The 26,895-nt window shown below is 39.7% G+C and overlaps 1 protein-coding gene across 6 annotated transcripts in view; it reads right to left on the reverse strand.

Annotated features, from left to right (window-relative positions):
* Positions 1-26,895, reverse strand: part of LOC147010706 (dystrophin-like) — a 1,018,488-nt gene that overhangs the window by 735,089 nt on the left and 256,504 nt on the right. For 5 of the 6 annotated variants that reach the window (XM_085859617.1, XM_085859614.1, XM_085859615.1 and 2 more), the window contains 2 exons: positions 24,550-24,675; positions 3,726-3,938 (listed from right to left, as the gene is read on the reverse strand). In XM_085859617.1, coding sequence (XP_085715743.1) covers positions 3,726-3,938; positions 24,550-24,675 — 339 coding nt within the window. The remainder of the gene's footprint in view (positions 1-3,725; positions 3,939-24,549; positions 24,676-26,895) is intronic. The other variant, XM_085859618.1, reaches the window with a different exon arrangement.

Consider the following 26,895-nt stretch of genomic DNA (forward strand, 5'->3'; position numbering starts at 1 on the left):
GAATGAGGTGGGTGAAAAATAAGTCAATCCCGTTACCATTATTTCGCAGTATCAATTATTTACCACAAATCTGCTCGGCGAAGATGAATCCCCTTCCCTCATTGACATTATCAATTTATATTGCCAATTTTTTTTTTATCATCATATACATAAAGCAACATTACTCAATTTGTTTCTAAATATGACCTTTCAGTTTCCAAATAAAATATTATATATACATACTGTATATATCGATACATAAATAATTATATATATATATATATGTACATATATATATATATATATATATATATATATATATATATATATATATATCTTCTTCTTCTTCTTTCGGCTGCTCCTGTTAGGGGTCGCCACAGCGGATCATCCTTATAATCCGCATAGTGATTTGGCACATGTTTTACGCCGGATGCCCTTCCTGACGCAACCCTGGTCGCCTCTTACGACACAGGGATATGGTACACCTATTTTAACCGGGGTATACACCGGCCCAGTACACTGGTACTCACTTCGCCGACCTCGGAAGGATGACAGGCTGAGTCAACCCCCTGGTGTATTAATTCAGTGGCCCAACGGGACTTGAACTCAGGACCTTTTGGATCCCAAGCCGCTGCCCTAACCACTGCGCCAACACCAGGCTCCATATATATGTATATATATATATGTATATATATATATATATATATATATATATATATATATATATATATGACACACATATATATATATATATATGACACACATATATATATATATATATGACACACATATATATATATATATATATATATATATATATATATATATATATATATGACACACATATATATATATATATATATATATATATATATATATATATATATATATATATATATATATATATATATATATATGATTATTATACTCACCAGTTAAATATAATGAATAAAATCAAATTCGTTGATTGCTATCTTCAGGTTTAATCAAAATTAAAATTGTGTTTAACAATGTCTTCTTCTTTTTATTTTTGTAGCCAAGCTTGTACATCCCATATTTACATAATAAGAGGCATGTGTTACGTGTGTGATTTAAAAATGCAAGAATGGGTGCACACAAAACACAAAATTCATGAATAGCAAATGTGATCATCCTCCATCAGTGGCCGTATAAATCAGGTGGCCACAAATTAGTGAACAAGCCACTTTTTAACCATGTAAAACAAATAAATATACAATGAATCTGTCCACAACTTTTTGAGATATCGTGCTATTTATTGATTTATCACTATCTCTCAATGGTGACGAATCACTTAAAAAATTATCAGATCCAGATCCAGATTCGGATCTTAAAAAAAATTGAATCAATTCTACTTTGTCACACACCCAACGTGTCCACCAAATTTCATCCGAATCCGTCCACAACTTTTGGAGATCTCGTGCTACATATCGTTTTTGGCCCAAGCTCTCAATGGTGAAGAATCACTTAAAATTTTCTAGTAGCCGGATCCGGATCCGGGTCTTCACCAAAATCTAATCAATTCATCCTTATCACACATGGAACCTGTCCACAAAATTTAATCTGGACCCATCCAAACTTTTTGAGATATCCTGCACACAAAGAAACAAACAAACAAACAAACAGACAAACTAGAAAGAGCACGATGTGTAGAGCACGACACTTGCAAAATCCATAAAACAAATTTGACCTCAAAAATAATTGGCTGGTTGAACTCAGTGACCTGAAATATAAATCCTCTTCAAATTTCAATTCAATCAGATGAAAATTGACAATTTCAGAAATTCGGCCTACGTTGTCCTTTTGGCCGATTTGGACCTCCAAAATAATTGGCTGGTTGAATTCAGTGACCTGAAATATAAATCCTCTTCAAATTTCAAGTCAATCGAATGAAAATTGAGGATTTTAGAAACCCACCCAGGTTGTTGACCTACGTTTTGGCCTCAAAAACAATAGGCTTCTTCCTTATGACAAACTACCATGTGGTGAAGTTTCGTGAAGATTGGTTTAAAATTGTGACCTGGAGGTGACAAACAGACAGACAGACAAACAGACAAAATAACAAAATAGACTGACTAATATACTTGAAAAATCTTTGATTTTGCAAGTAACAAACAAACAAACAAACAGACAAATGGACAGAAAGGGGTGAAAACATAACCTCCTTCACCTTCGGTGGTGGAGGTAAAAATAAAACGAGAACGGCACTCAGTTCAGCGCATACCTTTGCCGAGCTGATCAGTTTATGTTTTCAATCCCACTGATTCACCGCATCTGGATCCAGACCTCCAAAATGTAATCAGCTTGTTATTGTCACATAACTAACTCATCCACCAAGTTTTATCATAATCCATCCATAACTTTTTGAGATATCGTTTTTGGCCCTCTCTCTCAATGGTGAAGAATCACTTAGAAAATTATAGGATCTGGATCTTCACCAAAATTGAATGAACTCGTTCCTGTCACACACCCAAAAGCTGTCCACCAAGTTTCGTGCAAATCAGTCCACAACTTTTTTTAAAACGTTATATCTCGTTTTTCGCAATATATCTCAATCGTGAAGAATCATTTCGGTGGCAGAGGTAAAAAACAATAAGTGGACTTCCAACACTAATTGCACTGTGCAACATCGTGTACATCCATACAAACTTTACACTGTGCTCATGCTTTGGTTTAAAAATCCAGACAGTGCAATGACAACCGTTGTGAAACGGACTGATCATTTTACGTTTTGTAGTCCCCTGATAGACCAGATCTGCATCCGGACCTCAATCAAAATCGAATGAGCTTGTTCTTGTCACCTTCCCAACTCGTCCACCAAGATTCATCCAAATCCGTCCGTAACATTTTGAAATATCGTGCTCCATATACATCGTTTTTGGCCCTATGTCTCAATGGTGAAGAATCATTAAAAAAAAACAATATTTAAACTCTCGCATCCAGGTCCAGATCTTCACCAAAATATTATCAATTCGTTCCCATCACACACCCAACCGATGCAACAAATTTGGTCCAAATCCAATCTCAACTTTTTGAGATATCGTGCTCACAAACGAACAGACAAACATGAGTGAATGCACAACCTCGGTCACCTTCAGTGGCGAAGGTAAAAAAAAAAACAATAAGTGAACTTCCCATTCCAATTGTACTGCGCAACACCACGCGTATCCAAACAAACGTTACTCTCTGCTCACGTTTTGGTTTATCAATACGGACAGTGTAGCGACAACCGTTGTGAAATTTCAAAAAGCTCATTTGTCAAGCCTGTTAGTGGCTGACACTCACTCCCTGTACCAACCAAGTGCCAATTCCGACATGCAAACATAGATCACAATCACAACCAAATAGCTTTTTATTCCCATGTGAGCTCGAGAAACCAAGTGCAATTGTATTTCAATCACGTTACAAAATAATGGTAAATTACGGTCACATCAAACCCACATTATCCCATAAATGATGGTGAAAGCACTGCATTGCACATGCGCCATCCCATGTGCCAGGTGTTCATGTGTACCGTTCAGTGCCATTGTGAGTTTGCTTGTTTGTTTGTTTGTTTTAACCAATCTCATGACGCATTTTTCTCTCTTGGCTTACAAGTATAAGCTTGAACAATAATGTACAACGGTACGACAGCCGTTTCAATTCACACGGTTGAAGCCATGGGTCAAGATGGAGGAAATTACATCGGGATTGAAGCAAAGAGTGATCAAAATTCAGGTTATACTTGCCTCGTGGCTATGGAATTGCTCTTTGACCTCCTCCACATCAGTGGAAATCTCGGGTTGGGCTTGTAGGTTGTCCTCCGCAGACAGCAACCAAGCCAGCACCTCCTCCAGTGCCGCCTGGTAGCTCTCGAGATCCACCTCGGTCTCAAGCTCTGTAATGGTGCTGGGGGTCTCGGGTCTGGAGCCACCGCTTTCTTCCTCCTCTGAAGTCACGGGCTGCGTGGTTGTGATTGAAGGGGTGAGATATTTATAAATCCGTCATACATCCATATAGGCAGTGTGCTACCAGAAGAGAGATTGCCAAAGCTCAACTCAACAACTATAACAAGTACTTTTGATATTACTAACATCAAAATAAAAAAACTAGTCATTTTAGTAATCTAGACCTCACGTCTTGGCTCCAAAGGAACTCGAGACCTGTCAAAAGGCATTAACAGTCTTTTATATTCACAACACATCCTCGTCGTGCAAACAGATCTTTAGTGGGTATAATGTATAATTTTTCAATCATCCCACCAAAGAATGTTGACAGGACAAAGCACATCACAGGCAGAGATTAATCGCAAATGGCAATGATATTAGAGGTTTGATGAGGGGTTGTAATGCATCTTACAGTTACACCAGCAATTTTAACAACACAAAGCAGCAACATCATTCCATTACCCTGATGGCAGTTATCGTTGGGTTATTTTTTTTTCTTTCTGAAAATTATACACTGTTCTTATCAATGAAATTATCCTTTTCCTGCTCTCGTTCAGTGGGATCTCATTTGGGTGAACAGAACTCACCACAAACATTCAGGGAACAGTGACATGTTAATGATGGAGGTTTCCAAATAATGAGGTGATGCCTTGTGAATCAGCCGATGCAACCACAAATTAGCATTGTAATTAATTAAGTAATTTATTTATTAATTAATGTCTGTGTGCATGGGGAGGTGGGCACACGTCGTGAAACTGCAAACACCAACTTGCAACTCTGGTTATTCCGCACGGGGGGTTAGAAATTAATGTTCTTCTTCATCATTTTTGGATGGAAGGAAGGACGTACCAAGCATTGAAGCGGCTGCACCGCTTACAAATAGTCAGATGTGACGTCATTGGTTCCTCTGTTGTTAACAAGTGGAGAAAAATAACATCTATTCACAACCTGTAAACGACATTTTCAAAAGATTGTTGAAAACGTTTATTTTAAAATTTTTTAAGCGGTGAAACTGCTTTAATATTTGCGTATGTCCTTCCTTCCATCCATCTGTCCATCTGTCCGTCCGTCCGTCAAAAATGAAGACGATGAGCCTTTCTAACCCATCATGTTTAATTCTAAAGGGTAATTCGAGAAGGTTCAAAAGGGTTTCGTTGGTTTCAAGGCTTTGCCTATGTCATCTTAAAAATGCCAAACTGAACCGCTTCCTTTGGACACGGACATTATGTTTTGTTTTTTTTTTAAACTGTGGGTTCGTTTTATGGTCATTTCACTTTTATATTCTCGCCACCAAAGACACTATAAAACAAAGGTGCAGTATTTGGAGTGAAGTTCCTTGCTAAGAATGGTCCGATTTATATTTGCATTTATTAACCTCCGCTATCGAAGATCGGAGGTTACTGTTTTCACCCCTTTCTGTTTGTTTGTTTCTTACGAAATCTAAAGATTTGTGGGATTTGTTAGATTTCAGCGCATAAAATTTTGAAGGTCAAGGTCAAAGATCAAGGCCACTGTCGCAAATCAGGGGAGTAGACGAAACCCTTATTTTTTGAGTAATTTTGATCAGATCGTCTTCAAACTTCATGGGAATATAGTTCATGGTCTGGTGCTCAGCTGATTAATTTTTGGTGGCGATTGGCCTTGACGTTTATGGTTAGCGCCTAAGGTCAAACATATTTGACCCCAATGTCAAATTTTCAAGTTTTAGGAACCATATCGTGTAGTACCTGAAATGAACACCTGGATGAGTGCTTTCTAGATATGTCAAGCTTGAGACATTATGACGTCATTTGGTGACGTTATGAGGCAAACGCATATTTTTCATGGTTACTCTAGAACGATTCTCATGGGAATCTCTCGTCGGCAGATATTCCTCAAGGAGTCGCTCCTGGTGGATAGCAGCTCTGTTCACCTCAGTGTGACCTTAAAGAAGTCACACGTGGTCACCTTTTGGCAAGATATGGGTCACCCTGCGGGTGACATTGGTTTATTTGTTTGTTTGTTTGTGAACAGTATTACGGAAAAACACCTCGACGGATTTCGACGAAACTTGGTGGGGGGATAAGGTCTGGTCCAAGGATCATGCCATTAGATTTAGGACTTGGTCCAATATCCAATATGGCCGCTATGGCGGCCATTTTGAAAATATATTTGAATTTTTTTTTGCATTTCTACATGTTTTAAGTGATTTCCAACCCCCCCCCCAAAAAAAAAAATTGTTAAAGAAAAAAAAAACTTTTTTGCAACTTTCTTTTCAACAAAATTTCGATTTTTTTTTTTTTGCATTTCTACATGTTATAAGTGATTTCCAACAAAAAAAACATACCAAAATTATAATTGCAGCTGATTTTGGAACTTCAGGTGGATATACCCACGTAAAATCAATTTCTGTCTGAAAGAATCTAATTATGACGAATGAATTGAGAATGTAAAAGTTAAAAGTAAAAGGGAAAGTTGCAAACTATAACTCTGTGAGCACTGTTGACGTCAAATTGAATGAATAGGATATCAGGTTCACTTGAGTGACCGAGCAGTATTGGCGGCAGAGGTTTTGCACTCTACCGAGTGTTCCCCCTCAAGTTAACCTCCGCCATCGAAGATGGACGGAGGTTACTGTTTTCACCCCTGTCTGTTTGTTTGTTTGTGAACAGTATTACGGAAAAACTCCTGGATGGATTTCGACGAAACTTGATGGGGGGATTAGGTATGGTCCAAGGATCATGCCATTAGATTGTGGACTTGGTCCAAAGTCCAATGTGGCCGCTATGGCGGAAATTTTGAAAAAATATTTTAATTTTTGTTTTTGCATTTCTACATGTTTTAAGTGATTTCCAAACCAAAAAAAAAACAAAATTTTGCAACTTTTTAAATTTAGATTTTTTTTTTTTTGGCATTTCTACATGCGCTCGATCGAGTTTAGTTTATTCAATCGTGGTTCAGGAGAGTCTGATCCGTTTTGACCTACAATGAATAGGATATCAGGTTCACTTCAGTGACCCAGCAGTATTGGTGGCGAAGGTTTTGCACTCTACCGAGTGCTCCCCCTCTAGTTTAGAACCTAGTTTTCTTTCCACGAGAAAATGTAAGAACAAATCAATCAAGGTCGCTTCAATATTCACGGTTCTCCAAGTTTCTTAGATTGTTCATTTACTTATGAACATTTCAGTACTCTAGTAATTTGATCATAATGAAGTCAACTAGCAGTGTGTACTTTCACTTTTGTGAAACTGGCAGTGTGGCATAAAATGTACTTTCACTTTAGTGACGTTCAATGTTTTTAGGAAATGGTGAACAACATAAACCATTGCACAGATTCTTAAAATCACAGAGTGGGTTTTTAATGACATTTAACACTTTTATTATCCGACCAAAACGAAGTTTTTGCAAGATATGTTAGTCAGCTTGTATGTTTGTTTTTTTTGTTTTTTGTTTGTTTGTTTGTCTGTAATCACATATAAAAAATTCTGCAGAGCACAGTTATCATTGGAAATTTTTGTAACTTCGCATATCAGAGGCCTATATAGGTCCCTTTCAGTGCACAAAATTTTGAAGGTCAAGGTCAAAGGTCAAGGTCACTTTGTTGCAAATCAGGGGAGTCGACGAAACCCTTATTTTTTGAGTAATTTTGATCGGATCGTCTTCAAACTTCATGGGAATATAGTTCATGGTCTGGCGCTCAGCTGATTAATTTTTGGTGGCGATTGGCCTTGACCTTCATGGTTCGCGCCTGAGGTCAAACATATTTGACCCCAAGGTCAAATTTTTAAGTTTTAGGAACCATATCGTGTCGTACCTCAAATTGAACAGCTCGATGAGTGCTTTCTAGTTATGTCAAGCTTGAGACATTATGACGTCATTTGGTGACGTTATGAGGCAAACGCATATTTTTCATGGTTACTCTGTAGAACGATTCTCATCGGAATCTCTCCTAGGCAGATATTCCTCAAGGAGTCGCTCCTGGTGGATAGCATCTCTGTTCACCTCAGTGTGACCTTAAAGAAGTCACACGTGGTCACCTTTTGGCAAGAAATGGGTCACCCTGTGGGTGACATTGTTGTTATTTTTTATTTCGTTTGTTCTCGATGAGCAAACAATAAAAACAAGTGAAATCCTTCAATACAGCGCGTGTGGTGATTCAAATGAGTACATTAATGTTAAAATACGCAATTTATGCTTTTTCAGTTGAAAAACAATAAAAAAGCATACTTATTATTTGAAATGTAAAAATCTTGTTATTATTGTGATAAGCACCTTTATATATAACAGAAGCAATGAAATCGTTCGATACAGCATGGCAGGAGGCTGCAAAAGAATGATTGTAAGTAAATTTCAACTACTAATGCATGACGAAACACTTGTTTATGGCTAATATTAAAGAGAATGATGGCATAAGAAGAACTTAGCTTTCTGCGTTTGGCACGAAATGCCATGGTGGACGGAAATGACGTCTTTCGTTCGTTCGTTCGTACATGAGGGGAGCGTTTCTTCGTGTTTTTCTGTCAAGCAATAAATTAAATGGTTTTCACATATATAACACATTAGTTTCACAAATTTCCATTGAAATACTCGGGTATTTTCGTCAATTGTTGCCATTTCCGTCGAGGTTACGCACTGCATCTACCGGACGGCCGTCATTGGCTGTCTTGAGGGACGTGGGGGAGGGGTTGGGGGGACGGAAGGACACCGGACCCACCGGAGACGTGGTGGACGACGCCGGGGACATTTCAAACTCGGTGCAATTGTATACAGCGCACGCGCTGTAAAAATAATGTCCGACTCTGCAAAGCTGCCCAACAGGATGGTGCAGAGGAAACACACTTTCTATAAAACAGTCTCGTCTCGGTTCAATTATTGACCCGACTATAAACTGACAGTTTGGTGCTTCGCAGAAAGGGCGTTTCATCAACGGGTGCACCATAATCAGATGGATGCTAACCTTGGATCCAGTCTGCTAAGATAAATTGAATTGTTGGTCGACACAAAAAAAATCCCACCATATGGTTTGTGAAGAGTAGATGAGTTATCGCCAGTTCCACAAACAAATTACAATTCCCCAAACAAATTACAATTCCCCATCCCCAAATTAGCAGAAGGGCCCAAGGAGGATACCGACTCATGATTCCCTCGTGGCATTCTCAGTGCGCCAAATGACTGGCAAATTCAAGAGATTGGCGTGACTCAAAACTATATACCTATATTCAGAAAATCCCATAAGCCAAGGCTGGATCCACAGCTTAATTGTAAAAATCGGCCTTTGAATGTTGGCATGTGCGTTCAAATTTGAGGACAAAATTTTGGGGTAGGGGAAATCAAAAATGCAATATCTCAATAAGTAGAAGGAATAATTAAACAAATGACCACTCATATTTTTGCTAATCAAAAGTTTTATTTATTATAATTATTTTTATGAAAATTAGGTCATTCTCAAGGTCACCAGAGGTCAAAAGGTCACTATTTTTGGTGGGTGCCTAAAATATGGATACCCATTTAAGAAATTACCGTAAAAATATCCAAACATGGTATTTCCTGATTCAAAATGGTTCTTATTATAGCTGAAGGAGCTCAAAACCATTTAAAGGAAACAATATGAGGTTATACCTATCAACCGAGGTAGGACGTGGAATAATTGCGGACATATATATCTCAAAAGATGAAAATATTTGCGATTTGGGATGGGGAAAATGAAAAATGCAACAACACTACTATTATATAGAATTATTAGCCAAATGACCACTTATCTTGCTGATAATTGTGGATTCTGTTGCACAAATAATGTTTTATGCAAATTAGGTCATTACCAAGGTCACCAGACGTCAAAAAGTCATCATTGTGGCGGGTACCTAAAATATGGATACCCATTCAAGAAATCACCGTAAAAATGACAAACATGGAATTTAGTGAGGCAAAACTGACCACTTATTCTGTTGTGTAAATAGTTCTATCACTTGGAATATATCTTATGCTCATAATACTTTTATCGAGGTCATCAGAGGTCAAAATGTTATAGTCTTGGGATTATCGTGAACCTCGCCATTGAGCGTTTTCCACATGTCCTGTAAACCACAAATCATAAAATTGACAAGCGAAACGTTTTATTCCTGGGACAGTTGGGCCAACTTCCTGGGCCAACAGTACAACATTTATATTAACCCCAACCTATGAAAAAAGTGCATATTACGAGGCTCGCAAATTTCACACATCTACAAAAATATAAGTGGAAAACAGTGCAATTGCAAGTCAAGGAGCAGGTGACTCACTTGTTACTGAGAAGAATGTAGCACTTGAAACTTGTGACTAATCGCTATCGCTTGCATCGTCGTCGTCATCATCGTCACTTTCATCATCTCTACCTTCGATATCTTCTGAAGTCACCAACTCATCCTCAGTGCCTGATTTGAACAAGTGGTCAATTTGCACATATATGTACATTGCAGCGTATTTTGAAGACAAGTGCAGGTTTCCTCAATGCACTCTTTTGAGCAAGTGCAGGAGAGAAGTTCCATAACAGCTTCTGGGGCAGGTGGTGCATCACTCCAATCAATGACCAGATCTTCAGTTTCAATCTTCCATCCATTTCCAATGGGTGGGGGAATCTCCGAGAGTGCCTCCAAGCTCCTTTTCCATATTGCGCACTGATAATTCACCCTCTTACAGTGGTTTAGTAAGGACGTTGAACATGGGGGAAGCTGCCATGATTCTGCCTCACCTTTCCAGGCACAAAACAGATTGAAACGTAGTTCATTGATACTTCTCGCTTTGGAGTCTGAGCAGTATATCTGGCAAGTAAGGGCTTTTAGACTGTTGAAGAGGTCGGTGGACAAATCCCAATTGGAACCTAGGCGTTTCAACGTTTCTTGATGTTCCTCAGTTTTGCGGACTAGTTTTACAGTGGAAAGCTTGCCTTTGCCAGCAAATGCACTAACCGAATCACACCCTGTGAAGGCGTGAAGTCCCAGAAGTGTGTCACACATATGATCAATTATGGTTGCAACTTTCTGAATGTCAGTGTACTGGATGCACGTTTTTGTGCCACTTTTCATATAGATTGGACATGCTATTTTGGAGGAGAATGCTACACATAAAACGAACACATCTGTGTCCTCAGACATGATCACGACTTCAGAAAAACCAGATTTTGCACAATGCGCAGCATGCAACAGCATCCTTGTGTCTGCTTCTTCCTGACTAGACCGAAGGCATTCAACATCACTAACCGAGTTCACTGATAGCTTCTGACACCTTTCTCCAACTGTAACAAACATTTCTATATTTGTTAGCTTCTCCGGTTGGTCTGTGCTGCTCCATTCATTTGCAAGGAATTCAATGAGTTGGTTCTTGTTTTTGGACTACGAAGGAACTTTCTCCACTGTTTTATCCTGTGTCCTTGGGCAATAGCCTTGAATGTTGTCCCGCTGGCAGACCCTCGATTAACTCGCTCTGCATCTTTTATCGATTGGTCCCGATAAACGTCAAACACAACGTCAACACGTCTTGAGACTGAACCTTCCATCAGCACCATCCTGTGCAACATCTGAGATAACTCAGCAAATGTCATACCATTTGCATTCATCTTCTGCACCAGGGCCATTCCATCAATTATGCAAGCAGAATTTCTGTCAATTGACTTTATAGGCTGCAAATCCTTCTTCAAACTATCCATCAATGAAGACTTTTTTGTTTTTTTCTCAGTGTGCCCTCTGGTGTGGCAATTGCCCATGGTATTGGCTCTAATTGATGTGCCAAAACATCCTTCATACTCAGATGTCTAGTCTGTGCAATCAGGATCATTTTGGCAAACAGATCACGGTCAGCTTTGAGAATACTCTGTCGTCCAGCAACCTGGTATTTCTTCTTTACAATCATGTCACTGAATGTCTTAAGCTTTTGCTTTTTTTATGGGTACAAAAAAAACTTTGTCTTTGCAGGTTGACATTCTATTCGGTCTTCTCGGAATTCCTTGGAGGCCTTTTCACTTTTCGCCTTAGCTTCCAACAGGTCCTTTGTGATGTTTTCTGGAGCAGCCATCCCAGTGGAAATACTAACAAGATCTGAGGTCTCAGTGCTGAAGGGATTGATCCAGTTATTCTGCAGCATGTCAATCAAGAACAATACATCTTTTTCATCCTTCTTTATGCGAGATTTGCTAAGATCTGGATGACCAGTGTTTGACGTGAAGTTGCGTATTCCAGTGACGTCCCTGAGCATGTGTAAAAATGAACTACGATATTCTGCAGTGAGGTAGTGTCTGCTAACTGCCCCCGGTTTAAGGCTGAACCCTTTCGTTCCTCCTGGCGTCTGGGTGTCTTTGTTGACGGTTTCTTCAATCGTCTGGTCCACGGGTATCCTCCCAAATGGATTCCTTGGCCCCAGTTGAACAGAAAAACCACCATGTTGAAGAAACCCATGAGCTTCAGGATGCTCAGTTTTTAGATGCGACATTTCAGCGTAGTAATGGGAAAGATATCTTGCATAATTGGTGTTGTCATATGCAAATACCCAGGGTATCATATCTTGAACCACCTTCAGATGTATAGCCCAATTACCCTCTCTCGAACTATGCAAGAAGTTCAGCATGACATCAACAAGGTCTACGTATAACATCCAAAATACGGCAAGCTTCCCGGTGCCACTGCGTCGCTGGTTCAGATGCAAAGAGAACTTGTCAGCTAAGGATACAAATGAGGGGTTTTCAAGTGTCTCTGTAAAAGTCATCTGGCATACATTGATCGAAAACTCTCCAATCAGATCAGTAATTTCAGTCTCAGCATTACAAATTACACATGTATTTTGAGCAATGACTTATGATGACCTGCGACACATGCTGTATGCAAAAGTGACCTCTGGTGACCTTGGTAATGACCTATTTGCATAAAACATTGTTTGTGCAACAGAAGCCACAATAATCAGCAAAATAAAAGGTCTTTTCGATCATAATCCCATACATTAGTAGAGTTATTGCATTTTTCATTTTCCCCAACCCAAATCGCACATTTTTTCCTCTTTTGAAATTTATGTCCGCAATTATTCCATGTCCTATTTCTGTTGATAGGGATAACCTCATTTTGTTTCCTTTAAATGGTTTTGAGCTCCTTCAGCTATAATAAGACTCATTTTGAATCAGGAAATGCCATGTTTGGATGTTTTTATGGTGATTTCTTAAATGGGTATCCAGATTTTAGGCATCCGCCAAAAGTGATGCCCTTTTGACTTCTTTTGACCTTGAGAATGACCTAATTTGCATAAAACTAATTTTAATTAAAAACAAATTTGATTAGCAAAAATATGAGTGGTCATTTGTTAAATTATTCCTTCTATTTATTGAGTTATTGCATTTTTGATTTCCCCTACCCCAAAATTTTGTCCTCAAATTCAAACGCACATTCCAACATTCAAAGGCCGATTTTTACAATTAAGCTGTGGATCCAGCCTTGGCTTATGGGATTTTTTGAAACTATAGAACATGTACTTTCAGAAAATCATAGTGGCCTTTACTGCCCCCAGGTGGTACCAATCCATGAAATTTTGGGGTCCAGCTCATGGATGATATAGGGCAATAACAAAAAAGGATTCCTGGGAGATCCTGCACTCTGTGTGGGGATAACTAGCGTCGCAAGTTCGCGTTTGCCGTTTCCCCACGTGTGCCCATGATGTAGGCTACCCACACACAAACCTTCCTTCCTTTTTCATTTTGCATCACAAACATTCCTGGGAGTTCCCTGAATCCGCCATCATGGGTTTCATTGAAATCCATGAATCAGTTCTCAAGTTAGAGCACGACAAACAGGCAGACGAGGCTCCTTTTATAATACCGGTGTAGATTTTTTTTATGTATGTACGTGAGAGATTTTTAAAGTCACGTGCCTCCTCCCCTCTGTGAAATTGTGCCATTTTTTGCTTATGTAATAAATAGATGTTATAGTGTTTTGGCCGACAGGTTTTAAGAGAAAATTAATAAAATTTACTTTCACTTTTAAATATTGTGCAAATAAATTATTGAAATATCAACTGCTTTTTTTTTGTTTTCATCCTTTACTCACCTGCGTTGCAAGTTGAGGGACCTGCTTTCTGGTGCATTAAAAGGTGCTGTGTTATCAGAAATACTGTTTGATGGAGCAATATTTTACTGTTATATGAATAAAATGGAAATGTTGAAAAAAAGAGTACTGTATTGCACGGAGCAAGAGTTTTCTGAATCTAATCGATTTGAAAAACGGAATTGAATGAGACAGCATTATAAAGTGAAGAAGATGATGATGGAGGAAGAGATTTTGTTTTTAACATAAATTTGTAAGCCTTAGATTTGTGGAGATTGAGAATCAACGTTGTGGATCAATATCTTTGTAGGGAGAAGGATAAGTGGTTGCGTTTACTTCCTGAGAGTGGTTTCATTGAAATCCGTTGATCCGTTCTCAAGTTTAAAAAAAAAGGATTTCTGGGAGGTCCTGCCCTCCGTGCGGGGATAACGAGTGTCGCAAGTTGGCATGGGTGCCTGTATGGCATGTTAGCTTCTTTCCTTTTCTTTTCTTTTCTTTTACTTTTTTGTATCACAAACCTTCCTGGGAGTTTCCTGAATCCACCGGCATTGGATTCATTGAAATCCATCAATCCGTTCTCAAGTTATAACATGATAAACAAACAAACAGACAGACAGACAGACACGGCTCCTTTTATAATACAGATTTGGACAGCTATTTATTTGATGAATTTACTTTTATTTTAATATTGAACACTACATCACTACATAGTCTATTTGATTACAGAGATCGGATCTAGCCCTAGGGTCGAGATTTAAATTTAGAATCGCAGCAGCTCTCTTCGCTGGTTTTGTGACATGGTTTGGTATCAAGTAAAAGGGCAAATTGGGGCATTTCGACTTATTATTTTGCACCCAAACATGCAGCAGCTCTTCACCATCTTTCTTTTCCATTAATAAATGACAAATACAAAAAACATCAGGAAAGGTATGAAGTGAAGTTTGACAGGAGAAATACAATGTACATTGTTCACCATAAAATTGCATATGTTTACATACACGTATTCCCCTTCAAGGTGGGTCCTTTGCCTCTTTACACTGGTAGCTTGGGAGAAGTACGTGCGTTAGCAAACAAGTGCCCAGATGTCTGACCCCGAGAATCTTCAGGGATACGGTATTATCCAATCAATGATGTATCTGTGATCCTTCAATGGAATGAACTAGTTCCAAGAATATGGAAATTACATGAATACTCTGCGTTATTGTTGTTGTTTAGCACCGGACAGTTCTCTCGAACAGGCCCACAGCACAGTTATAGCTGATCAATGTCCCATGAGTGACACAGACATGCCCCACTTCCAAGATGATGCAACTCTTCCTCCGTGAAGCTAGGTCCAAGAGAGAGAGAAAAGGAGAGAGAGAAGAGAGAGAGAAAGAGAAAGAGAAAGAGAAAGAGAAAGAGAAAGAGAGAGAGAAAGAGAGAGAGAAAGAGAGAGATAAAGAGAAAGAGAGAGAGAAAGAGAGAGAGAAAGAGAGAGATAAAGAGAAAGAGAGAGAGAAAGAAAGAGAGAGAGAGAAAGAAAGAAAGAGAGAGAGAGAAAGAGAGAGATAAAGAGAGAGAGAGAGATAAAGAGAAAGAGAGAGAGAAAGAGAGAGAGAAGAGAGAGAGAGAGAGAGAGAGAGAGAGAGAGAGAGAGAGAGAGAGAGAGAGAGAGAGAGAGAGAGAGAGAGAGAGAGAGAGAGAGAGAGAGAGAGAGAGAGAGAGAAAAGAGAGAGAGAGAGAGAGAGAGAGAGAGAGAGAGAGAGAGAGAGAGAGAGAGAGAGAGAGAGAGAGAGAGAGAGAGAGAGAGAGAGAGAGAGAGAGAGAGAGAGAGAGAGAGAGAGAGAGAGAGAGAGAGAGAGAGAGAGAGAGAGAGAGAGAGAGAGAGAGAGAGAGAGAGAGAGAGAGAGAGAGAGAGAGAGAGAGAGAGAGAGAGAGAGAGAGAGAGAGAGAGAGAGAGAGAGAGAGAGAGAGAGAGAGAGAGAGAGAGAGAGAGAGAGAGAGAGAGAGAGAGAGAGAGAGAGAGAGAGAGAGAGAGAGAGAAAGAGAAAGAGAAAGAACCAGTCCATGGGGACCCATCAGAAATTTGACCATGGCCACGCTGCCCTGACAAATCCAGGCAGCAGAGAAGAGTGGGGATGATTTGGCCCCCGACTTGCATTGGGAGGTACAACCTCTGCAAAGATGCATCCCCAACTGTTTTCTCTGCATTGATGTTATATACAATCCAGGCATGAGCATATACATCTGAAACTGCCACACATTTAAATGTAGCATATTTAAAATGCTTCCTTCTCTGTCACATCCAAAGTCAGGCTGAGCAGCATGATCTGAATGAAAAGGCCAAGCATGAATTAGTTACCTTGTTCAGTAATGCCAGCCTAGTTTTGTTTTGAAGGTCCTTATATGCCGCCGGCTGATGAATGTAAACGACAAACAAAAGCAAATTGTGCTTCAACAAGCAAACATGACTAAAACGACAAAAAAATTATCACTTTTTGTGCAAGTGTTGGAGCCTCTTTCAATGCTCCAACTAACCTTGAGTTAAATATGGGTAAAACTTCAACATGTTTGCATGTGTCCTCAACAAATTAATAATTAGAGCGATATCGATGGTGTGGCGTAAAGTTCCACCAGGAATGACTCAATATCAAATTTGAATTAAAAAAAAAAAACATTTTGTTTTGACCCCGGTGACCGCAAGTCTTCACCTGCTGAAGCATGAACTGGGGGTCAAATCCCAAAAATCGTTACACATTTCATGTGTCCCCCAATGTTGATAGCACACACAAAGTTTCATCAAAAATGTCGAAAAATTTGCCCATAATTGCATTTTTGGGTATTTGACCATTTGCACCCACCCCAGGAGGCAGGACGAAAAATGATACTGATGGACGGAGCTGATTACAATGTCCATTTTTCTGTTGCATTAAATTTTTAATTTAAATTTTAAAATTTAATTTTACCCCCCCCCCCTCATTTTTAGCTCACCTGGAACATGGTTCAGGTAAGGTATTTAAATTACACGGTGTCTGGCAGTCAGTCAGTCAGTCAGTTAGTCAGTCAGTAAGGCTGTATGTAAACACTTGGACCTTCTTCTCCGAAACTATATACACGATTTTGATGAAACTTGACCACAACCTTATTCGCCCGTGATGTACTAAAATTTATTTACGGCATGAAAAAATAAAATGGGGCAATACCCCTGGGTTAGCTGGTAGAATAATGATACTGAGGAGGAAGTCAACATGGAATGGAATCAGCAAAATGAACCAACGTTGTAGCAAATACCTGTTTTGGGGAGCAACCCCCCCCTCCCCACCACCCCCCTTAGACCTCCTTTGACCCAGATTTTTTTTTTAATGTCGTAAGCAAGCTTTGGTACATCATGGGTGATGAAGGTTGCAGTCAAGTTTCATTGGAATTATGTCGTTTTTGAGAAGAAAGCAAATACCTCTTTAAAGGGGGCAACCCCCACCCCCCCCTGTAAACTCCCTCTGTAGACCCCCTCAGATCCTAATTTTTTTTAAGCCATGAACAAACTTTGGTACATCATGGGTGATGTGATGAAGGTTGCAATCAAGTTTCATTGGAACAGTGTGTAGTTTCTCAGAAGAAAGCAAATACCTATTTGGGGGGTGGGGGGTAGCCCCATAAAGCCCCTTAGGGCCAGATTTTTTTAATACCGTGAACAAACTTTTGTACATGCCAGGTGATGAAGAATGTGGTGAAATCTGCGAAATCAAGGTCCGAGATCTTGACATTCCCAAACGATGCACCGCAGCTTGATCTCTCTGACATCCTCCCGAGTATCCAGTCCATACAAGTGCTGAAAAGTGTGGGGGCCAGTACACACCCCTGACGAACTCCAGTAACAACTGGAAATAAGTCAGAGTTGGTACCACCACATTTCACAGCACTCTCAAGGTGCAGTCAACACTCTCAAGGTGCTCAAGGCAGAGCGTGCAAGACCAGAAATGAGGCAGAATAAGACAGAGAGACCACCAACCTGTCAGTTATGGAGAAGTGATAGGACCATATCTCATCGCAAGAGATTCCAGTGGTCTTGAAGGCTCAGAAGGATAAGCAGTACTCCATAAAGCTGTAAATGAAAGCCTTATCAGTGGATAGGAGCACAGGTGTGCCTCTTCTTGTGAAACTCCCAAAATCCACCCTCACTGCTCACCTATAATCATTTGTTCCTCTCTCTGGTCTGTGGAACCAACTTCCCCAGTATGTTCAGTTACATTCTTCCCTCCAGGGCTTGAAGACATCGATTTACCAATACCTCAGGTCATCCCCCATCCATGCTGATGAACTCTTTTACCCCAAATGATCACATTCCCAAGCACTTCCGTTTTCCAAGTTATTGTGATCTACCGCCCACCCCACCACACCCCCCCAACCTTCCTCTCTGTCATCTTTTTGTTATCTTGTCAAAACGAAGTTTTTGCAAGATATGTTAGTCAGCTTGTATGTTATTTTTTTTTTGTCTGTAATCACATATAAAAAATTCTGCAGAGCACAGTTATCATCGGAAATTTTTGTAACATCGCATATCAGAGGCCTATAGAGGTCCCTTTCAGTGCACAAAATTTTGAAGATCAAGGTCAAAGGTCAAGGTCACTTTGGCGCAAATCAGGGGAGTCGACGAAACCCTTATTTTTTGAGTAATTTTGATCGGATAGTCTTCAAACTTCATGGGAATATAGTTCATGGTCTGGCGCTCAGCTGATTAATTTTTGGTGGTGATTGGCCTTGACCTTCATATGTTTTTTTTTGTTGTTTTTTTGGTCTGTAATCACGTACAAATCATTCTGCAGAGCACAGTTGTCATTGGAAATTTTTGTAACTTCGCATATCAGAGGCCTAGAGGAGGTCCCTTTCAGCACATAAAATTTTGAAGGTCAAGGTCAAAGGTCAAGGTCACTGTCACAAATCAGGGGAGTCGACAAAACCCTTATTTTTTGAGTAATTTTGATCAGATCGTCTTCAAACTTCATGGGAATATAGTTCATGGACTGGCGCTCAGCTGATTAATTTTTGGTGGCGATTGGCCTTGACCTTCATGGTTAGTGCCTCAGGTCAAACATATTTGACCCCAAGGTTAAATTTTCAAGTTTTAGGAACCATATCGTGTCGTACCTCAAATTGAACACCTCGATGAGTGCTTTCTAGATATGTCAAGCTTGAGACATTATGACGTCATTTGGTGACGTTATGAGGAAAAAGCATATTTTTCATGTTTACTCTGTAGAACGATTCTCATCGGAATCTCTCGTTGGCAGATATTCCTCAAGGAGTCGCTCCTGGTGGATAGCAGCTCTGTTCACCTCAGTGTGACCTTAAAGAAGTCACATGTGGTCACCTTTTGGCAAGATACGGGTCACCCTGCGGGTGACATTGTTTTTTTTTTGTTAGCTGTTGGTTCATTCGTTCCTTTTTTCATTCCTCTTGTTGTGTTTCATCCTGTGTGCAGCTTGCTCGCCCCATGTGTCCCTCTCACCCTCCCTTGATCTCACTCTCACTTCTACTCTGCTGATGGTGTTTCCCCCTTTCCATTTTGTTTCATTCCATTCTGCTCTAACTCTTCCACGAGCCTTGACCATGTATGTAAATAAGGTTTTGTTGGGTGATTATATGATAAGGACAGTGACAGTGCTGCTGTGAACTCGTGTCATTCACAAGGAGGGAGTTGTGATGACAAGGGGGGAGGAATGGGGTGGATGGGGGGGGAGGAATGGGGTGGATTGCGGGGGCTGGCATGGGGTGGAGACATGGGGTGGATGGGGGGGAGGAGGGAGGGAGTGTACAGATGAACATCTCGCTTGTAAGAGTTCATTTGTAATTGTTCATTCAAAATATCGCAAAGAAACATTGAAAAAGTTCACACTTCCTTTATCTCAATCGATGTCCTATCGCACGTCTGGCTGACAACTCTTGACTATTTTTTTGCAGTCAGTTTATGAAGGTTAATACTATAGATGTTACATACTTTATCATCACGTAATCAGCCTTTGTATTGTTTGTTAGTGTTTTGCAAGGCCTGCTTTTGTCTCTTGGCAATTTCAAAGAGCCTTTCAGGTTTAAGTATTAGCATGCAAACAAAAAGTATAGAAAAAAGAGGAAGGTTAAAAAACATAATGAGTTGCTAGTACAGTATTTATTATGTATTGTACTTTCTTGATATGATTTGGGGTGGTTTGGTTGCATTAGAGGACTTCACCGTTAACCCAAACGATTGACTCTCATCCACCATTGTTGGTTTGTCTATGTATGGGGTCAGGTCAAGAGATTTTCCACTTAAACAATACTTTTAGAGCCAAAAACAAGACCGATTCCAACAGCATAATGAAGCACACCCACCGGTGGGAAAATTTGTCACAATGCGCATGGTCGGAAAGCATAGAACAAGGACCAACATCCGTGCTTTTTTTTGGAGCAGGACCGTTCGTATGATGGGAAAACGGTTGAGGGAAAACCTTTTGCCCCTCCTGCACACCATAAGGTCCCATATATGAACTCTGACAAAATCATGATGGAATACTTGACATTTGCCTCCTGCTTCCATGTCAAAAACAATCCCCTTCTCTCCCATTCCCATTTCTCCTCCTACTGTCCTCTCTCTCCCATCCCCTCAAACATTTCCTTTATTTTCTAACCCCCATCAAGCAATCACACCTCAAAATATAATATGTAGATGGCCCCTCACAACAAGTACAACCAGAGAGTTGGTGTCAAAGCCACCCAATGCTCGCCTGTTGATACATTTATCGTTTTTAAAAGACTAGTCTAATAATATTTTTTATAAAGCATTGCAGTGAAGTCTGATCCAAATAATTTTAAAGCAATATGTGTATTTGTATATTGTAACCAGTAAAAAATAGTGTGGTAGATAAAAACATTAGAAAGGAAACGAGAGGGGGAGCACTCGGGAGAGTGCAAAACCTCTGCCGCCAATACTGCTGGGTCACTCAAGTGAACCTTATATCTTATTCATTAAATATGATGTCAACAGTGCTGACAGAGTTATAGTTCTTTTCTCCAACATTTTTTTTTTGGGGGGGGGGGGTTGGAAATCACTTAAAACTTGTAGAAATGCAAAAAAAAGAAATCGAAATTTTGTTTAAAAAAAAGTTGCAAAAAATTTTTTTTCTCTAACAATTTTTTTTTGGGGGGGTTGGAAATCACTTAAAACATGTAGAAATGCAAAAAAAAAAATTCTCTAACAATTTTTTTTTGGGGGAGGTGGAAATCACTTAAAACATGTGGGAATGCAAAAAAAACAAACATTTTCTCTAACAATTTTTTTTTTGGGGGGGGGGGACAAAGTCCAAAATCTAATGGCATGATCCTTGGACCATACCTCACCCCCTCACCAAGTTTCGTCGAAATCCGTCGAGGAGTTTTTCCGTAATACTGTTCACAAACAAACAAACAAACAAACAGAAAGGGGTGAAAACAGTAACCTCCGATCTTCGATGGCGGAGGTTAACTAGAGGGGGAGCACTCGGGAGAGTGCAAAACCTCCGCCGCCAATACTGCTGGGTCACTCAAGTGAACCTTATATCTTATTCATTAAATATAATGTCAACAGTGCTGACAGAGTTATAGTTCTTTTCTCCAACATTTTTTTTGGGGGGGGGGGCGGTTGGAAATCAATTAAAACATGTAGAAATGCAAAAAAAGAAATCGAAATTTTGTTGAAAAAAAGTTGCAAAAATTTTTTTTTCTCTAACAGTTTTTTTTTGGGGGGGTTGGAAATCACTTAAAACATGTAGAAATGCAAAAAAAAAATTTTCTCTAACAATTTTTGGGGGGGTGGAAATGACTTAAAACATGTAGAAATACAAAAAAAAAAATTTTCTCGAAATTTTTGGGGGGGTTGGAAATCAATTAAAACATGTAGAAATGCAAAAAAAACTCTATTTTTGGGGGGGGTAACAATTTTTGTTGGGGGGTTGGAAATCACTTAAAACGAATAAATGCGAAAAAAAATTCTCCAACAATTTTTTTTTGGGGGGGGACCAAGTCCAAAATTTAATGGCATGATCCTTGGACCATACCTACCCCCCCCCCCCACCAAGTTTCGTCGAAATCCGTTGATGCGTTTTTCCGTAATACTGTTCACAAACAAACAAACAAACAAACACACAAATAAATAAACCAATGTCACCCTCAGGGTGACCCGTATCTTGCCAAAAGGTGACCACGTGTGACTTCTTTAAGGTCACACTGAGGTGAACAGAGCTGCTATTCACCAGGAGCGACTCCTTGAGGAATATCTGCCGACGAGAGATTCCGATGAGAATCGTTCTACAGAGTAACCATGAAAAATATGCATTTGCCTCATAACGTCACCAAATGACGTCATAATGTCTCAAGCTTGACATATCGAGAAAGCACTCATCGAGGTGTTCAATTTGAGGTACGACACGATATGGTTCCTAAAACTTGAAAATTTGACCTTGGGGTCAAATATGTTTGACCTCAGGCACTAACCATGAAGGTCAAGGCCAATCGCCACCAAAAATTAATCAGCTGAGCGCCAGACCATGAACTATATTCCCATGAAGTTTGAAGACGATCCGATCAAAATTACTCAAAAAATAAGGGTTTCGTCGACTCCCCTGATTTGCGCCAAAGTGACCTTGACCTTTGACCTTGACCTTCAAAATTTTATGCGCTGAAAGGGACCTCTATAGGCCTCTGATATGCGAAGTTACAAACATTTCCAATGATAACTGTGCTCTGCAGAATTTTTTATACGTGATTACATACAAACAAAAAAATAAAATTTTCATGAAAAATCCGTTTTTCGTCATGCGTCATCAAATGACGTCATAGCGTCAAACTTTTGACAGATCTGGAAAGCACTTATCAAGCGCTTTCAGATGAGGTATTACTCGATAAGGTATCTAAGATTTCAAAATTTGACCTTGGGGTCAAATGTTTGACCTTAGGCGCTAACCATGAAGGTCAAGGCCAATCGCCACCAAAAATTAATCAGCTGAGTGCCAGACCATGAACTATATTCTCATGAAGTTTGAAGACGATCCGATCAAAATTACTCAAAAAATAAGGGTTTCGTCCACTACCCTGATTTGCAACAAAGTGACCTTGACCTTTGACCTTGACCTTCAAAATTTTGTGCGCTGAAAGGGACCTCTGTAGGCCTCTGATATGCGAAGTTACAAAAATTTCCAAAGATAACTGTGCTCTGCAGAATTTTTTATACGTGATTACAGACAAACAAACAAACAAACAAACCAAAAAAAATAATAAAAACATACAAGCTGACTCACATATCTTGCAAAAACTTCGTTTTGGCAAGATAACAAACAAACAAACAGAAAGGGGTGAAAACAGTAACCTCCATCCATCTTCGAAGATGGCCGAGGTTAACAACTTGCACCAAAAACTTTAACATTTTCACACTCACACTCACGCCGGGGGTATTGCTATAGCTCTCTGTTCTTCGAACAGGCGAGCTAAAAAGGGTCCAGCACAACAAGGCATCTGAGCAATTGATTGCACAAAGATTATAGAACATGACCAGCAAGCTATGTTTTCAGGTTCAAATGAGACAAAATGCAAAAGGGTGGGCACAGCTACCTACATTCATTCAGACATGCATGGAAATTGAAAAGAATGTCTCACATTCCTTTGCAATTAAAAAAATATATATATTGACAAGAAAACATGGATAACAACGATAAGCATTCATAATCGCAAACATTTCATTTTGAGGACCTGTTAAAACTTTCACAAAACGACGATGCAAAAACACCATCCTTTTGAAATGTTGCGACAAACTTCCGTCACCGCTTGTAGTTCGCAAAAAAAAAAAGTTTCCAAAAGAAATAGGAAGAAAAAGAATGTTTTTGGGTTTTTTTGCCGAGATCACTTTTAAGGAAGATTTAATTAGCTAATTAGCCGCTTGCTTTAAACAATGCAAATGTTACTGCATCACCCTATCCAGTCGAATGTTCGGGTAATGAAGGGAAAGATCGGAATTCCGATTGGAAATGTTTACAACACATCGTGCTGCGATTGAAAACATTCGCACCAGAGTGTGATGTAATACCCTGCATTGGATGGAATGGTATGGTAAGTACAAAGAACATCAAGCTGGGATGGAAAGTACATAATGTAAGACTTAAGGGACTACCTTGGGCTATGGAGGTAAGTGCAGTCAACCATGGGGACAGGCATAAGGAAACGCACCATCAGATAGAGTACAGTTACTGATGCGCAGACGATAGTAACTTGCAGGCAAAGGACAGTTACTTTATTACCATGCAGGAGGTAGACACTCTCAGGCACGAAACAGATCTCAAGGCATAATTTCAGTCAGCAATGTATGTGTGGGCATCATTTGTACAACCTATTCTGAACTTGAATGGCCAAATTTCTCCTTATGTTTAGCATCTCAGCATTGGGGAGCCCAAAACAAATACACACCATCTAATTAGAGTCGACACCACCAAAATGGCAGCATAGCGCTCATTGCTGACCCAAACTATTTCAATAAACCAGGCAAGGGAAGGTGTATTAATGCCAGGGACTGACACTGCCAGTTCGGCAACATGAACCACAGGCAGTGGACAGACCTTTCCAGACAGCCCACGCCTTTGTCTGTGAGGAGAGTGGACGAAGACCTGCTGGGTGTAGACGTAGGATTTGTAGCGTGGTTTGGGAGAGGCTGAAGTTCGAGCCTGACCCAAACTAACAGTAATCTGCTTGGAAGAAGGGGCAGAGTTGTGAAGGGATCAAGACAGAAAATGAAGGAAGGAGCGAGAGGGCTGTGGATGTGATCGAAGAAGTGAGAGGGCAGAAAATGCGAGTGTGTGAATCGAGAATTGAAGGGTGAGGTGTTTTAAAGCAGAACAAATTGAGGAACGAATGATTAAATGACAGAGAAAAGGAAAGAGAGAGAGAGAGCAATATGAGATTTGCATATTTACACAGGTGGATGTCAAGGCCCATGGAATGCATCAGAAAACGCAGCAAAAATGTCAAACCGATGAGCAAAATGAGCAGGTGTGGCAAGAAACAGAAACCATGAAATGTAAGATGATGATTAGGGATAAGTGGAATCTATTGCGAATAACAAAACAACATTTTACAGAAGAAAAAAAGCCGTCAGAAGGAAGCACTTGTCATGAACGGAGAGATATATGAAAGAAATTTGCTCTGCAATGAAACAAAGGGATGACAGGAGGAAATTCAAACAGCACTCGGTTGAGTGCTTACCTCCGCCAGGCTGAGCAGTTTACATTTTGTATCTCATTAATAGGCTGGATCTGGATCTGGACCTGAACCAAAATCGAATCGGCTTGTTCTTGTCACTTAACAAACTCATCCACCTCGTTTTGTCACAACTCGTCCACAACTTATTGAAATATCATGTGCTATACATCATTGTTGGCCCCATCTCTCAATGGTGAAGAATCACTGAAACAATTAAATAATATATTCTGGTATCCGGATCCAGATTCGGATTTGGATCTTCACCAAAATTGAATTGATTCGTCCTTGTCACACACCCAACCTGTCCACCAAATTTCATCCAAATCAGTCTCTGACTTTTTGAGATAACATGAGACATACCGTTTTTCAGCCTTTGCCAATGTATAAAATGTTATTTTTAAAAAAATTACTTCCGTGCGGGAGTGACGATCATCTCTGCGAGAAAATATATAGCCTCCTGAAGGTCGGGCAGTTTTTGCAAACTTTGAAGTCACGTGACGCAAAAACGAAAGCGAATATCGAAAATCCGGCCTGACAAAATTTAGATATTTTCCCATAGATTTATATGCCACAATCAAATTCAAGATCGCTTGAGAAATGTAGGAGGAGATAGATTTTGAAAATCGTCATTTTCGCATTTTTTGCCAACTTTGAAGTCACGTGACACGAAAACGAAAGCGAATATCGAAAATCCGGCCCTGATCAAATTTAGATATTGTCCAATAGATTTATATGCCACAATCAAATTCAAGATCGCTTGAGAAATGTAGGAGGAGATAGATTTTGAAAATCGTCATTTTCGAATTTTTGGCCAAATTTGAAGTCATGTGACACGAAAACGAAAGTGAACATCGAAAATCCGGCCCAATCATAATTTGATATTGTCCCATAGATTCATATGCCATAATCAAGTTCAAGATCGCTTGAGAAATGGCAGAGGAGATAGAATTTGAAAATCGTCATTTTCGCAACTTCAAAGGCCTCGTGACCTTGACCTTGACCTTCGGTGACCTTGAAAGTCATACCATCGTGTACGTCTCATCGACCTCTATCAGGATCACTAATGACCAGATCTCCCGCTTCAACTTCATTGTGGACGGACGGACGGACCGTCACCTCTCCTCTCAACACCAATATTATTAGGTCATGCTCGAAGAGATGACCTAAAAATACACCCGTGCGGGAGTGACGGTCATCTCTGCGAGAAAATATATAGCCTCCTGAAGGTAGGGCAGTTTTTGCAAACTTTGAAGTCACGTGACGCGAAAACGAAAGCGAAATTCGAAAATCCGTCCTGACCAAATTTAGATATTGTCCCATAGATTCATATGCCACAATCAAATTCAAGATTGCTTGAGAAATGTAGGAGATAGATTTTGAAAATCGTCATTTTCGCATTTTTTGCCAACTTTGAAGTCACGTGACATGAAAACGAAAGCCAATATCGAAAATCCGGCCTGACAAAATTTAGATATTGTCCCATAGATTCATATGCCACAATCAAATTCAAGATTGCTTGAGAAATGTAGGAGGAGATATATTTTGAAAATCATCATTTTCGCATGAAAATCGTCATTTTCGCATTTTTTGCCAACTTTGAAGTCACGTGACACGAAAACGAAAGTGAATATCGAAAATCCGGCCTGATCCAAATTTAGATATTGTCCCATAGATTAATATGCTACAATCAAATTCAAGATCGCTGG

The sequence above is a fragment of the Eptatretus burgeri genome, chromosome 16 (assembly GCF_056783735.1).
Source record: "Eptatretus burgeri isolate ZD-2024b chromosome 16, Ebu_testis_v1, whole genome shotgun sequence".
NCBI classification, from domain to species: domain Eukaryota; kingdom Metazoa; phylum Chordata; class Myxini; order Myxiniformes; family Myxinidae; genus Eptatretus; species Eptatretus burgeri.